Raw genomic sequence first — 16,373 nt, 5'->3', positions numbered from 1 at the left:
GCGTGCATGTCTCCAAAGTGGCGACACAAAGAGCCGTCTGCTCTCCAGCGCCAACTAGAGTCTGAAAATGTCGGGAAATTTGACTTTTTTGAGCAGGTTGCTGCACTGGAAAGCCAGCAGAAATTGAGGGGACGCCTCCCCCGCTTAGCGGAGAGTGTGGCGTGATAGAGGAGGTTTCCCCGCACGCGTGCATGTCTCCAAAGTGGCGACACAAAGAGCCGTCTGCTCTCCAGCGCCAACTAGAGTCTGAAAATGTCCGAAAATGTCACTTTTTTGAGCGGGTGGCTGCACTGCAAAGCCAGCAGAAATTGAGGGGACGCCTCCCCCGCTTAGCGGAGAGTGTGGCGTGATAGTAGAGGTTTTCCCGCACGCGTGCATGTCTCCAAAGTGGCGACACAAAGAGCCGTCTGCTCTCCAGCGCCAACTAGAGTCTGAAAATGTCCGAAATGTCACTTTTTTGAGCAGGTGGCTGCACTGCAAAGCCAGCAGAAATTGAGGGGACGCCTCCCCCGCTTAGCGGAGAGTGTGGCGTGATAGAGGAGGTTTTCCCGCACGCGTGCATGTCTCCAAAGTGGCGACACAAAGAGCCGTCTGCTCTCCAGCGCCAACTAGAGTCTGAAAATGTCGGAAAATTTGACTTTTTTGAGCAGGTTGCTGCACTGGAAAGCCAACAGAAATTGAGGGGACGCCTCCCCCGCTTAGCGGAGAGTGTGACGTGATAGAGGAGGTTTCCCCGCACGCGTGCATGTCTCCAAAGTGGCGACACAAAGAGCCGTCTGCTCTCCAGCGCCAACTAGAGTCTGAAAATGTCCGAAAATTACCCTTTTTTGAGCGGGTGGCTGCACTGCAAAGCCAACAGAAATTGAGGGGACGCCTCCCCCGCTTAGCGGAGAGTGTGGCGTGATAGAGGAGGTTTTCCCGCACGCGTGCATGTCTCCAAAGTGGCGACACAAAGAGCCGCCTGCTGTCCAGAGTCAAATTTGTAAAGGCTATGCACTCCAGTGAACAGCATTTATCCATTTATTATGTTTTTATGTTATTAAAACCTTTCTTTTATACCCAGAAACCTAATTTGCATTTTGTTTGTTCGTTTAGATACTTAATCTATATTTGTAACGTCCATATTATGACAAAATTATCCGTTTTCAATGTTTTTGCAATGGCTTTAGGGGTACTCTTATTCTGAAGAGATCGGCGCCGGAAGCCTTATTTCTGCTAACGCTATTTCTGCTCATTTCACATAGGCCAACAACACTGACCAAGATCCCAGCGAGCGGCGGCACGGAATCCTACAGCGATCAGTATAATGGGTGTAGTCTGACACATCGGTGGATCATACACACACACAGCGGCGCATCACAACATACCTCTCAGTTGGATCCTCATGAAGGAGCTCCGTCCTGGCTGAGTTTAGGGAGATGGGAGTACACAACATTACAGACCAGGTAGGCTGCTTGCTTTTTAGACTATAGAGAAAGCGCTCCATCACGTCAGGCGCAGTCTATGTGCTGGTAAATAAACCGCTCGCTTGCCGTGAGAACATCTATTTCGTTGTTTCTTTTGTCCTGCACCCAGATCGCTGTTAAAAGCGTACGTGTAAGAGCATTTTTGCATCGCAGAAACGCGGCGTGTTGCGACTGTGACGATGCTAGAACATTGTGTCTGCTCTAGCAGCGGCGCTGCTGTAGGCCCTGGCCTGCTGGGTCAGGGCCAGGATGATAGCAGATTATAGCCGGATCCATTCGACTGGCTGTCTGACGTCGTCTAGCTCGGCCCCCTGGTGCAGGCCTCAGCAAGGGAGCCGACTATTTGCTGGAGAGAGATATATAAGGACGTGATCGCACAATGTAGCTTGTTTTTTGTGGCATACAGATTTGCTAAACGTCCAAATGCCAGTCAAGACTCCCGTTTGTGTGAATTTACGAGGACACAGCCTGCGGGCTTGAACCGCGTCATTGATGTACCTTTATAACGCAGCGGCACCGTAATGTTAACACGGCCATCATCACTGTGTCTGCAGCCTCCACTGGTCCAGGCCATCTTCAATCGAAATGCTGAAGAAGTCCAATTATTATTGCACAAAAAGGAGGATGTCAATGCACTGGTATGTATGAAATGCCTCGGAATATTGTTATTATTTATTAGTTATCAAATGTCATGTCATACAGGACCCTAATGGAAACAAGCCACAGTCAGTGCTTTCTTGGGTCAAATCCTTTTTTTTTTTTTTTTTTTTTGCATACTCTTGTATTGAACTGTACTTTCTGTGCTTTATTCCGGTTAAATAAAGTATTCAGTCAATCTGTCAATCATTAGTAAGAACTAACCTCATATAAATGGAGAGAGGCAAATAAAATGTCAGGAATGATTCATCCTCCTAACGTTACTTATTATCAGGACCAAGAGCGTCGTACGCCGCTCCATGCTGCTGCCTGTGTGGGGGACGTCCATATAATGGACCTTCTCATTGAATCAGGTAACCTATTTGAGCTGCATGCTTTCTGGCTTGACTCATGTGTAAACATGCATTCAGTTCTCTATACCAGGGGTCTTCAACGTTGTCAGGCCAAGGACCCCTTAGCTGAGAGGGAGATGAAGCAGGGACCCCCTCTACATATTGTATACATGTTGTGATGGAACTTGACCTTTCACTCTGTACTTGGTCTGCTCTTTTTTACCTCTTACACCAAACCTATTTGGCTGATCTACAAGCTCTCAACGCCTCACAGCGCGAGACGATGGGAGTTTGTAGATCTGCTATTTTTGGCTAAAGTTCTCCTCAGACTCGGACTATAGGGATGCGAGGTTTCAAGTTGTATGTTGGATTTGGCAGCCCCCCTGTAGTAACTCTGAGGACCCCCTGTTGAAGACCCCTGCGCTATACCACATTTATTACTACTGCAATGAAACATGTTTCCCACCACTGTTAAGTTTGCGGTGCTGTATGTTCTGTTGCTTGATTATAAATAATTGTGAGACTTCTTGCCAAGTTGCCATGTGTGTTTAATGTGTCTGACAGGTGCCAGTGTAAATGCTAAAGACCATGTGTGGTTGACTCCGTTGCACAGGGCGGCTGCCTCCCGGAATGAAGTAAGCTATGAATATCGCTCTTACATTTAATCTAATAGTTTTTGTGTTGTCTATTCATAACAGTAACGTGTTGTTGACTCTCATATATGCAAGGCAGCGAGTGCTGCACTGCAGGTAATGTGGAGGTGCAGGTGTACAACTTTCTTTTCAATTCAATTCAATTTCAATTCAAAGGGCTTCATTGGCATGAGAAAACATACATTTACATTGCCAAAGCAGAAGTGTACACAATATAATACAATACAATACAATCGGAACAAATGTACAGGTGAAAAGAGTGTAACAGTTTTCATGCATCAAAGTTATGTGCAGGCAGAGCAGGGATATATACAATGGTTTTTAAGGTGGTTGATCACAGCAGCTCACAAATCTTGCTGCTGTGTTTGCTGTGTCTTTTCCCCAAGTCCCATTCTATTGCTTCTACCTCCCCAGAGGGCAGTGGGGCTGTTGCTGCGCCGTGGAGCAGAGGCAAATGCACGAGACAAGTTCTGGCAGACACCACTGCATGTGGCTGCTGCCAACCGCGCCACGCGCTGTGCAGAGGCACTGCTAACCCAGCTGAGTAACCTGAACATGGCAGATCGCACTGGTCGGACTGCCCTGCATCATGCTGCTCAGAGTGGGTTCCAGGAGGTGAGAACACTTGAACCAGGAGCGCTCAGTTTCTGGAGTTTTTGGGTGCCGTCTTAAAGACCATAACGTGCACATTTCTCCATTGGAATATAGAAACATATTTTGTCTACGTTGTCGTATTTTTCTTTTGTGGCGTAGATGGTGAAGCTACTGTTGAATAAAGGGGCCAACCTGAGTGCCATTGACAAGAGGGAGAGACAGCCCATCCACTGTGCAGCTTACTTGGGTAAGCACGTTTCTGCTCTGTGGCATATAGGATACTTATTGAAAGTCTTTCAATTAGGCGAGTCCCTGGTTGCGTTCCTCGGCCGACCGGATAATTACTTAATTATGATCCTTCTGTCTGTAATCCTCTCTGATTTCTGATTGACTGCTTGCTCTGCCTCACAACATGATTGTGACAAGTATTACCTGACGTAGTTGTGCACAGGTGACGAAAATAGCAGATCTGCAAGCTCACAAAGCATTGCAGTGAGGCATTTTATGAGCTTGAGGATCATCTAGAGACAATTTAGGTGTGCAACTGACACCCGCACACAACTAAAGTAAAATGTGTTCTCGTCTCTCCTGCAGGGCATGTGGAGGTTGTGAAGTTACTGGTTTCTCGCAGCGCTGACAAGAGCTGCAAGGACAAACAGGGCTACACGCCTCTCCATGCTGCGGCTGCCAGTGGTCACATCGAAATTGTCAAGTACCTACTGAGGCTAGGGACAGAGGTGAGTGCTCATGTTGTCAATGCACAATTAACATTTTTTCATTGGAATGAGTTCATTCTCAAGTTTCCTGTTTCAACAGTAAATGTCTTGCAGAGGCACACAATGACAGCTCAAGGGGAAACTTTTATGATATTTAATGTAAATCATATCGTTCTGTAATAAATAACATTGGATGTAACTCTTGCTAATGTGTTCCGTATCGACGGCTCAGATGGTGATTTTGTGGCAGTCTGCACACAGAATACATAAGGAATCAAGTGTTATGTCAAACCTCCACATGCCCTTGGGCCTTATATATTGCCAAGATTCCATTGAACACCACAGTGATGCAATAGCTCTAATATTTAACCAAACCCAACACCATAAAGAGGTACGCAGATGTTCACTACTGTGGTGTTGTTTTCCTGTGTAAGATCGATGAGCCCAATGGCTTTGGGAACACCGCACTGCATGTGTCCTGCTACATGGGGCAGGAGGCCGTGGCTACTGAGCTGGTCAACCACGGGGCCAACGTCAACCAGCCCAACCGCAGTGGCTACACCCCTCTGCACCTGGCCGCCGTCTCCACCAACGGTGCTCTTTGCCTGGAGCTACTGGTCAACAACGGGGCAGATGTCAACCAGCAGGTGAGCTGAATCACGCGGAGACTTGTAGAAGTGAGCGCTCCGTTGCAGCACCAGGCGTTTTCCTTTACGTTGGTAATTTGCCGTGTTGATCTAGCCTGATTTCAGACTCGGCTGAAGCTTGAGTCTGACATTGTGCCCTGTTTGAGCGATTTCTGGAGGGGAGGGACTTTGACAGCACGGATTGATCATTTGTTAAACCCACCCCCACCCCCTGCGCTAATTGGAGGAAAATCCAGAAATCACTTATTATGAACACAATTCCAGACCAGAGAAACAGTCCACTCTGAGAGTGGGCGGGTCTATGGGCTGGAGACAGGCCAGTGTTGATCTCTTAAAGGTCATTAGCCAGTAATGTATTTAATTAAAGTAGTAACAATGTACTTTAGACTGTGATTTGAAATGTTATGTTTTTTTTACCCTCCTCAGAGTAAAGAAGGGAAGAGCCCTTTGCACATGGCAGCCATTCATGGACGTTTCACGCGCTCTCAGATCCTCATTCAAAATGGTAACCATGTGTAAATGTATATATATTATTATAGGCTTGTCTTGCCTCCCACTGGTCTTTGATTTGTGTTTCTGTGCTTCCTTGCTCTCTCTCCACCAGGTGGGGAGATTGATTGTGTGGATAAGTATGGCAATACCCCTCTCCACGTTGCTGCTAAGTACGGCCATGAGTTGCTGATCAGCACTCTGATGACCAACGGAGCAGACACAGCCAGGTGGGCACAGTGATGGGAGTCTAGTAGCAGTGATAGGAGTCTATAGATGCTTTCTTCCAAATGTTGCTAGAAGATGATCTTGTAAATGGCATAGACAAACTATTTTAGCTATGCTCATCAACCTGCTGTTTTTATTTACATTTTTGGAGCTGTGTGCAGCTCCCTATACGTGGCTGTGTGGGTCTGTCTGTCTGTCTGTGTGTCTGTGTGTGTGTATGTAGCCTGAACTTCCTAAACTTCGGCACGCCACTAGTCCCACAGTTTTGCCACCACACACTCGCGCCATATGTCAAATCGACCGGCTTACTCGGGAATCGTGGGCTATTACTTTTCTAAGAGAAAGGTTCTATAGTTTAATTGATATTAATTTATTAGTGAATTCATTTTCCCCATTGACTTATAATGGGAATCGCAAAAACTCACATTCAATTATTTGTCTCTCGCAAACCATAGGGGCTAGAGTTTCAAGGCTTGGAGAGGAGGTTCATAATGATTTCAAGGATTAAATAAAAAATAATTGTGTCATTTGGCCGCATGGTGGCGCCATAACACCCCACTTTACGTTTTGGCCTGTAACTCTTGAACCGTAGGTCGGAAAATTAAAAATATTTTTTCCCTGGATTCCTTGGGTCATGACGCATCTCCCCATATAGGCCACGCCCATTTGCGCCATGATAGATTTTCCGCCATCTTGAATTTTCTCCAAAACACACTTTTTGCTCCTTTTCCTACATATTTTCTTCAAATGTCACAAAAATCGGTACACATGATCCACACACACACACACACACACACACACACACACACACACACACACACACACACACACACACACACACACAGCTCCACTTCACACGGGTGTGATTTTTTAAATCTGTGAACAGGTTCATGCTTCATTGCTTCAAGGTACTGATAAATGACTTGCTTCAATGACATTTGATTTATCTTCATCTCTACAGACGTGGGATCCACGGAATGTTTCCCTTGCACTTAGCTGTGCTCTACGGGTTTTCAGACTGTTGTCGCAAGTTACTCTCCTCAGGTTTGTGACCCTGTTGCGGTTGTTTGACAACAGTTATTTATTTGATCTGTCAGCTTCTGTACACTTGGACACACTCACAGTTGTTGTTTGTTTTTTCCACCTACAGGTCAGCTGTATAGTATAGTTTCATCTATGAGTAAGGAGCATGTACTGTCAGCTGGGTTTGACATAAACACCCCTGACAACTTTGGAAGGACCTGTCTACACGCTGCTGCCTCTGGAGGGTGAGACACACACACACACACACACACACACACACCCCAGATGGATGGATGGAGAATGGCAAACAAGAACTCAAGTACACAATGTTGTCTGATACAACATGGTACTGCTTTTTATTTTTTAACAGAATTGCATCTTCTTTATATTTCTTTGCAGAAATGTTGAATGTCTGAACTTGCTCTTAAGTAGTGGTACCGACTTGAATAAGAGGGATAATATGGGAAGGTAAGTGGCCTTGTGTATTTTTCATCTGGCTCATAAGTCTATAGTGATGCCGTTATATCAAAATGGCTAATCTTGATAATAAATTGCAATGTCATTCCATATGATAAAGTTCACTAGCATGTGTCTGATTTCACTGTGTATTGTCTTCCCCCGCAGGACACCGTTGCACTATACGGCTGCTAATGGGAGGTACCAGTGCACTGTGACCCTGGTGAGCGCTGGCGCTGAGGTCAATGAGCCTGACCAGACAGGCTGTACTCCCCTGCACTATTCTGCTGCCTCACAAGCCTTCTGCAGGTAGGCTGTACTCCCCTGCACTATTCTGCTGCCTCACAAGCCTTCTGCAGGTAGCTTCTCTCTCTATTCTGCTGCCTCACAAGCCTTCTGCAGGTAGCTTCTCTCTCAGCACTCTCTGCTCGCTCTCGGCTCTCTCTGCAGTACACTCGCACACACGTAGTCAGGCTGACATCATAGTTGACTTTGAATAATGTATTAATTCAAATACCCCAAAATTCAGCTTGTGGTTAGGCAGACTCCAGGGAAAAAACTGAGGCACTCCGTCTTCAAGTGAAAAATAAAAATAATTATATATATTTAATAATTATATAACATTTTGAACACAGAAACGATTGACTATTATGCAAAATGTTAGCGATTATCTCAGATAATTGCGTTTAGACGACTATGTAATAATTGTGACGGGCCTACTGATCATAATACTGTGCATCAGTTCAGATCATGAGGTTAATCTAATGAATGTAATTTGATTAAAGTGTTGGCATGACCCTGTTTTTAGAAAGTTAAAGTGCAGTTCCTGTTCCTCGCTCGTGACGCTTCCAGTCTGGAATGTTTGTCTGCTAATATTGTCATTGTTGTCTGTGTTCGTCAATGGTGGTTGTGTATAGCAAAGAATGAAAAGTCATGATTTAAGTCAGCGGTTTCTGTCAAACTATACAAGTAGGAAGGATACTTTCATGCACATTTACTTTTGTATTTAAAATACATTATAATGTTCACTCAGCCCACACTTAGAAAACTAGATCATGTCATCAACATGGATCTGTCCCTTTTAGCGCCACCATCAGGGGATCAGGCCCATTTTTTCAAACACATTTTTGGAAACTGCTTCTACCGATTTTGCCCTAAAATCACGCAAAGCGGTACACAGTATCTCTACAGTCATGGCATCAACATGCATCTGTCCCATCTAGCGCCACCATCAGGCTGATTTTTGCAAAACACATTTTTGGACACTGCTCCTACAGATTTTGCCCTAAAATCACGCAAAGCGGTACACAGCATCTCTAAAGTCATGTCATCAACATGGATCTGTCCCATTTCCCATATTCCCTCCTGATTGGCTACCATTGCCTTCTAAAGTTTGTGTATGCGACCTGACGGTCGCTTATCTCCCGATTTTAGGGAGTCTTATTGGTAATGTTCAGCCCCCATTTAGAAATGGTTGTAAATGTAACTTCAATCAGGCTTTTGGGTAAACGGTTCTTTTAGAAGAATGATGATTTTCTTTTTTTTTCTTCCCTTGCAGAGCTGACCGTCATTTTTCTGGAAGCCATCAGAGTGATGAGGATGGAGCGAAAGAGTCATACTTGTGAGTTACTGTTTGTCTTCTCCTGTCTTGGTTGTCCTTGTCTGCAGCATTCCCTAAGACCAACCAGTCACTGTTAATACTTGGGTGGAAACAATGGGAATTGACATGAAGACTAAAGGCATGTTTTCACTACAGTTCCGGAATTTTTCCTGCAAAATAATTAGCATAATGATTTTCAACTTGCCGGGAGTTTTGTTTTTTGGGTGTTTTCACATAAGCAAAAATGCTGGCATAGCCATAAAATACCTCGTTTTCACTAAACCGTTGTTGCGGTATGAAAGTCTGTGTTCAGTGTGTTGCCAGACTTTGCGAGAGAACTAAGCAACCAGGTGTACGAAAATAATCCCCAAAAAGTGATATTATCTAAGCCACACAAGCACTTTAAAACTACACGCATCGCCACATCAGCTAATTGAAAATTACCGATCTACAAGATCACAACAAATAAAACGAAACCAGCAACTATCATATACAAGCAACTTTACGGAAATGAAGCCCAGAGTCGCTTATAATTAGCAGACATGGCAACACTTGGACTGAAAGCCCTAAAAAAAAAAGAAAGAAAAAAAAAGAAAAACACTCTCCTGTCTCCCCAATTCGGTGCGTTCACTGCGGTGGCATCGGTGCCTCTCTCTCTCTCTCTCTCACTCACTCTGAACGCTACAAATGGATTTAACTAAACAAAATATACTTCATGCTCAGCAACAACAACACATAAGGTCCGTTCAAAAAGGATCTAATGCAACGTGTTGTACCTGTGGCTGTGGGTTTTAGATTAGCTGTGGACTCACACTCGCTCAGTCGCTCGCTGGAAGAGGTTCCAAAAGGAGCTACCGTTGAGAAATCATTGCACTTTTGCAGGCAGCCAGCCATGGTCACAATGCGACTATACTCTTACTCTATAGCCTAAATAATTATATCCCTAATGCAAGGTGAAGCTGTATTTTATTTCTACTGTATATCCCATTCACATTCAGATCGTTTTCAATCCCAAATACAATGCTTTAACTGTTATTATTGGCTCCTTACGCACCTGCTTGTCAAAAAACCGTCAAAAATAACGGTATGTGTTTTCACAGAAGGGAAATTTGTATTCTCACGGTAATTTCACCAAAAATTACTAGGTATTTTGCCGTCAAATTTAGTCCCCCAAAACTCCCGGAACACAAAATAAGGGGCCGTTTTCACATGGCGTGAATTTCAAAATTGCCGTCATTTTTGAAGAAACTTCCAGAAGTTTTGCTCAATGAAAACGGGGCTTAAGTCATTTGGGGTGAAATGTTTATATGATTTGTACAAGCGCCTGTTGCAACCATGTGTGGGACGATGATGTTTTTCCCTGTTTGCTTAAATGTTTTCGCTTTGTTAACAGTTGCTTGGAACATCTTCTGGATAATGGTGCTGATCCATCAATGGTCAACTCAAAGGGTTACAGTGCTGTTCACTATGCAGCTTACCACGGCAACAAGCAGAACCTGGAGCTGGTGAGTTTTACCGCAGGTCGGCTCTAAGCAACTGTGTGCAATGCTTCGCTGCAGTCAGAGCTCACTCCTGGGTTCCCACGGTCAGGAAATTCCTGGAAATATTTTGAAATTAGAAAAATATCTTTCCAGTACTGGAAAAGGTCCTGGAAAATAGATATGCATTGTCTTTGGTTATTGATTTTGTTAATACCTCTGAAATGACAAATTAAACATTGGCCAAATTGTCAAATATTATAATACTAGCCCTTACCCGTTCAAAGATATGAGCTCCGAAATAAAAGCGTGTTATACAAAATTCCTCAACTCTTAGTGCTCGTCAGGGTGCCGGGGTCCCCAGTTCACATATGATTATTTCGGGGATCACAGCCTGAAAAGGTTGAGAACCACTGGCATACACTACCTGTCTTTTGGCATTGCACATAGGAGTAAGCGACTCGTTATTGAGCTGAATTATTGTTATATAGTCCTGGAAATCGGGTTAAATATTCTGGAAAAGTTTTGGAAATTAATTGGTAAAAATGTGTGGGAACCCTGTCACTCAGACTGAGATGTAACCTTTTTTCAGCTCCTGGAGATGTCATTTAACGCCCTAGGAGACATTGAGAGCAGTATCCCCGTCAGTCCGCTGCATCTTGCTGTGAGTCTGTGTTTTTAGCAGTGTACGACACAAATCCTCCGTGTCCTTCCTTATGGGATCATTTGGTTCCATTTGTATAGTCTCTGAGTTAACCCATTTAGGCCTAGAATTATTGAATGCTTTAACCAGTGAAAAATAGCAGATATACAAGCTCACAGTGCGGCACCGAGTGCCGCGCTGCGAGCTTGTAGATCTGCTATTTTTGAAAAAGTCGTGGAAAATGTGTGCAAATCTTTGAATATATGTATTTTTAAAGCGAACTCAAATTTTGCTTCTGGGTGGTCCCTGGAACTAGACATTTTGAGATGAGGGTCCATGGCCAAATACATATCATTCTGGGGGTGATTCACATGAAAAGGTTTGAGAACCACTGACATAGTAGTAGTCTCTCAAGAACAGACTAACTGAGCTCCAGTTAAGTGAAAAGGACCTTTTCTTTGACGATGGCCGGCCAGATTGCTGACATAGAAACATAGGGTTTTTCAAAAAAACCTTAGAAGGATTCAAAAGACACTTATAGAATCGGGTCAAAATTCAAATTTTCACGATTTTTCAAAAATAGCAGATCTACAAGCTCGCAGTGCGGCACTCTGTGCCGCGCTGTGAGCTTGTATATCTGCTATTTTTCAATGGTTAAAGCATAAAATAATAATACACAATAATGTGTACCCGTTCTGAATGGGTTTTAAATGAACCCTCCTCTATTCCCTCAGGCTGATAAGGGCCACTGGCAGGCGCTGCGCGTGCTCACAGAGACGGCGGCCTACGTGGACGTGCAGGACGCCGCGGGCCGCTCGGTGCTCTACGTGGCCGCGCAGCGAGGCTACGTCCGCTGTGTGGAGGTCCTGCTGGCCCAGGGGGCCTCCTGTCTCCTCAATGACAACCGGCTCATGTGGACTCCTCTTCACGTTGCAGGTAACTAAGGCTCTGTGAGTTCTGGATGACCGCCAGAGACGGGGGCATATCCAGGTGCATACCGGGTGCATCTCTCCATTCCGACATGTCTCCTTTCCGACAGACACTAAACCTATCTCTTACCCTAACCCTAACCTTAGCCTCTATGGAAGTGTTGCCACTCCGACAATAAGAAGTCACTGTCGGAGTGGCGACATGTCGGAATGGAGAGAGCCCCCCGTGCATATCATCTCTGGCAGTCGGAAAGAATGAATTGGAACTACCGTGTCAAGGCATAGCGCTATTTTCCCCACATTTGTATGCATTGAGGTAAAAAAAACAAAAGTTGATACATTAAACACTGAAGTTTATACATTAAACACTGAGGATTCTGAAAAGTGTCCATTTCATGTTTTGGAAAAAAATATTCTTGCTCATTTCAATGGAAAATAGAATGAGAAATGTAAATAGAATGAAAAAAGAAAAGAATGTCAGGGTTACCTGGCATCTGCCCAGACACGTTGGTTTAATACATGACATTTCTGTTTTTATCTTCCATCCTAGTGTGATCGTTTTGCCCATTGTTGGTTTATGGCGAAGTAACACTCTAATTACGTCCTATATAAATGTTACGTTTTGGCAAGTATGAAAACGTTGTCCTGATATGTTTTTGTATCTTTCCAGCTGCCAATGGTCATACAGACTGCCTGCTCATGATGATTGAGAATGGAGAGGAGGGGGACCTCACCAATGTCACCGACACATTTGGCCAGTGAGTAGTTTTCTGTCAATGTTGATGAATGATGTTTACTGAAAATTAAGGGATCGTACATTTTCTTTTAGTTATGAAAAAGGTTGAAAGGTTTCCCTGTCTCCATCAGGACCCCATTGATGCTAGCTGTTTTGGGAGGTCACACTGACTGTGTCCATCTCCTGCTGGAGAAGGGAGCCTCACCAGATGCCAAGGACAAGCGGGGCAGCACTGCCCTCCACAGAGGGGTGAGTTACACTGACCCTCACTATTTATCACTCTGGCAGGGCCTCATAATGTCATACAAAGCTTAAGCATAATCGTCTTGAGGTTTACAGATCAGATTACACAGGTCTAGTGCATTGTAACAGGGACAGACTCGCTTTCTCCGCTGATATCGACAATAAGCCCCTGTGACCTACTTAATTATGTATTTATTATTTAACCCATTTAGGAGGGGAACCCCTGTTTGTAACTATATCTTTTGGAACAGGAACCCTTTTGGGGTTCTTGTTGCTATGTACTGTATATAGCAACATATCGTCACTGTCAGGCAGAAACCTTGTATCTCCAAGTTTCAAATGTACACGTTTATTTTTTTTATTTTTATTTTTTTTCGTAATGTAAAGCCCTGCTTCATCATACAAGACTGTCGCACAACACTAGTGAAATTTGCAGATCTACAAGCAGATCTGTGTGCTTGTAGATAGGCTATTTTCACTATTTTAAATATTTTTTAACATGATGAATACAAAACTAATGGTTTTGGACAAAGGTATCCAACCAAAACATTTATTTTGTTGACATTTCTCAGAAAACTTAGGTCAGGCATTTTTATAATCAGCCTCAGTCCTAAATGGGTTAAAAAGAAATGAGAAGACTAATTGAAAATCGATTCCATGTTCCAAATCAGTACATTGTTATAATAGTATCTATGCTCTTTTCAACTTTTTTTGTTTCATAAATATGTTGGTAATCAAAAGTCCTAAGAAACCACAGTGGTGGAACATATTGAAAAAGCTGCTGAAAGTTAGGGTCCCATTAACTTTACTATACAGGAGAGAAATACAAAAAATAAATCTTCTTTAAAGCAATTATGACTCTTTGTCCTGGTCCTTAAAATGTGTATTAAAATGTTAAAACTGAAAACTCCACTCCAGTGAGCCATGGTTATTTTGACTTGCAAAGATAATTATTAGTATATCTAGATTCCTGTTGATGAGTTTTCAATGCCTAACCCTAACCCTGTTTTTTTTTTTTTTTTTTTTTTGTGTAATTGAGGTCAGTAAACATGAGAAAAGACTAAACATATAAAACAAATACATTCTATGTCATAAGACCTTTAAGTAGCATGTGAGGGGTCAAACTAGGGCTTTGTCATTATTCTGAATCCATTGCAGCACTTGAGAGACTTGAGAGAGAGAGTGGTGTCACCGAGGGGTCAGAAAATGAGAGTGGTGTCACCGAGGGGTCAGAAAATGAACTGCGTCGTGTTTCAGCTCTAAAGTGACAAGTGGGAGATTAAATAACATTGGTTTCAATAAAATCGCCGCGAATATCGGCATTTTTAGGTAAATACACAACATGACAACCATTTTAAAGTATTGTACAGTGATAACTAAAGTCTCTTTAACATATACTTTATACTATTGCCAAAAAACGATGTAAAATAACATGGTTTAAGATGATTAAAGTCGGGATGTTTAGTTGCCTTGTCGCCAACGCTAATCACTGCATCTCATAATGTTGTTTACATGCACAATAGCACCTCCAAGTGGCAGCTGAAAGTAAGGCAATGAAAGGCATGTACTCTGTTATGGTGAGACATCAATATAATGAAATCGTTTGCAAATCAGAAAATAAGATATCAGGAAATAACCTGTGATATGTTTTCTTTCATTTGTCTGAATCGATTATTTTTTATAAAGGTCACAGTCATTAGAAAATGATGTTTTGAGCAGCTGCTCTCGTTCATTTAGCAGACTTCCGGTTCTGATATTTGTCACTATAGAAGCACCTCCCGAGCCGCCATTGGACTCGCCCCATGAAGTGAACGTAGTTGGCCTAACTCTTCATTCTAGGGCTCTGCATTGCAGGCATTTATTTTGCACAAAAAACATTTCCCTTGGGCTAAAAACGGCTCCTACAAAACTGTTAAAAGTGATGACTAAACCATAGTTTTGTGGGTCAGTTTTAGCAGAATGAATGTTTTTCGTGCAAAACGAATGCTTGCAATGGATTCAAAATCATGACAAACCCCTAGTTTGACCCTCACCTGCTACTTAAAGCAGATTTATTTTTTGTTATTTTTGTTTCCTGCTGAGTAATGTTAATGGGACCCAAACTTTCAGCAGCTTTTTCAATATGTTCCACCACCACCACTGGGATTTCTTAGGACTTGATATGTTAACACATGGGCGGCCAAGGTTTATAACATTTATAGCTGTTGCTGGTGCCACCATTGACTTACGTTATGTTTTGATGAGCCCCGCAAGCTTCGTGCGTGTGCACGTGCGTGTCCAGAGAAGATTGAGGAGGTACTCCATCTGTTTACAAACGCTCGCGAAACTCGCGGTAAAAAAATCGCGGTAAATTCGCGGTAAAGTGTCGCCGTGAAAACAATCAGCTCTCTGCCTCCATGGGGCTGTTTTTACCTCATTCTGAGAAAAAGCCGTTCTTATGTTTCAAAGTAGAATCTAAAGCCATGTAAAATCCTTCCGTGTGGGGAGAGACAGGGGGCTTCCTGCCCTGGCTGGGTGACGTAATGGATTCAGGGCATGCAAAGGGAAGCTGCGGTCTCGAAAAGTTAACTATTTGTTGACTCGTCCCTCGACGATATAACTTCCTGTGGCAGGGTGACATCTAGTGGCCAAATCTCGTCCCTGAACGAGTTTGGCTCCCCAAGTGTTAATACCAAAATATTTTTGAAGCAAAAAATGATTTCTGTTTTGTTCCCCTTATTATTCATAGAATGCCTATACCAGGGTTCCCCAATTAGTTTTCCCCAAGGGCCGAATTATATCTAGGGTACCAAGCCAAGGGCCATAACATTGCAGGGGCGACGGTGGCGTTCCCACTACTCCAGCAACGGTTCAGATATCGTCGTTGTCGGGTGAAAATCTTGTATGTCCAAAACCGTTTGTTTTGCATCGCGAGGCGTTGTGTGCTTGTAGATCTGCTGTTTTCACTACTTTTGTGTGACGGCCTTGTGTGATGAAGCAGGACTTAACTTCGCAAAAGAACATACAAATTTGGAGATACGAGGTTTCCACCCGACAACGACGATATACTAGTGCTGTTGCTGCTCTTATACCACCATTATTACTGGGGTTGGTGGGGGCCAGACAGTAGCCCCCCGTGGGCCGCAAATGGCCCGCGGGCCGCCTATTGGGAAACCCTGGTCTAATTGGTGGATTTTGTGTTCCTGCTCCAGGCGGTGTTGGGCCGTGATGACTGCGTGACAGCCCTGCTGGAGCACAAGGCCTCTGCTCTGTGTCGGGACGCCCGGGGCAGCTCCCCCCTGCACTACGCCGCCTCCAGAGGACACACGGAGATCCTGGCCAACATGGTACAGGCCGTCATGGCCAGCGACCCCCTCGACAAACTGCTGGACAACAAAGACTACACCCCGTTACACTGGGCCGCTTACAAAGGTTGGCCCGGGCTTAGGCCTGTCACAATTATTACATAATCATCTAATCGCAATTATTACATAATAATCGTCT

General features: G+C 43.8%; 1 protein-coding gene across 1 annotated transcript in view; it reads left to right on the top strand.

The window, feature by feature from the left end:
* The first annotated feature begins 1,317 nt into the window (after positions 1-1,317).
* The window catches only part of ankrd52a (ankyrin repeat domain 52a), a 29,612-nt gene continuing 14,556 nt past the window's right edge, over positions 1,318-16,373 (top strand). The window contains exons 1-21 of the mRNA XM_080733218.1: positions 1,318-1,445; positions 2,021-2,104; positions 2,398-2,476; positions 3,020-3,090; positions 3,523-3,723; positions 3,862-3,949; positions 4,297-4,439; positions 4,853-5,065; positions 5,492-5,570; positions 5,670-5,784; positions 6,744-6,826; positions 6,933-7,050; positions 7,205-7,273; positions 7,430-7,570; positions 8,820-8,882; positions 10,255-10,366; positions 10,932-11,003; positions 11,717-11,918; positions 12,582-12,669; positions 12,779-12,896; positions 16,082-16,301. Of these exons, the coding sequence (XP_080589344.1) occupies positions 1,419-1,445; positions 2,021-2,104; positions 2,398-2,476; positions 3,020-3,090; positions 3,523-3,723; positions 3,862-3,949; positions 4,297-4,439; positions 4,853-5,065; positions 5,492-5,570; positions 5,670-5,784; positions 6,744-6,826; positions 6,933-7,050; positions 7,205-7,273; positions 7,430-7,570; positions 8,820-8,882; positions 10,255-10,366; positions 10,932-11,003; positions 11,717-11,918; positions 12,582-12,669; positions 12,779-12,896; positions 16,082-16,301 (2,386 nt within the window). The 5' untranslated portion in view covers positions 1,318-1,418. The remainder of the gene's footprint in view (positions 1,446-2,020; positions 2,105-2,397; positions 2,477-3,019; positions 3,091-3,522; positions 3,724-3,861; positions 3,950-4,296; positions 4,440-4,852; positions 5,066-5,491; positions 5,571-5,669; positions 5,785-6,743; positions 6,827-6,932; positions 7,051-7,204; positions 7,274-7,429; positions 7,571-8,819; positions 8,883-10,254; positions 10,367-10,931; positions 11,004-11,716; positions 11,919-12,581; positions 12,670-12,778; positions 12,897-16,081; positions 16,302-16,373) is intronic.

Source organism: Nannobrachium achirus, assembly GCF_963921795.1.
Source record: "Nannobrachium achirus genome assembly, chromosome: 9".
Taxonomy (NCBI): Eukaryota; Metazoa; Chordata; class Actinopteri; order Myctophiformes; family Myctophidae; genus Nannobrachium; species Nannobrachium achirus.
The sequence above is the reverse complement of the archived record's forward strand: the minus strand, read 5'-3'. Positions and strand labels throughout refer to the sequence as shown.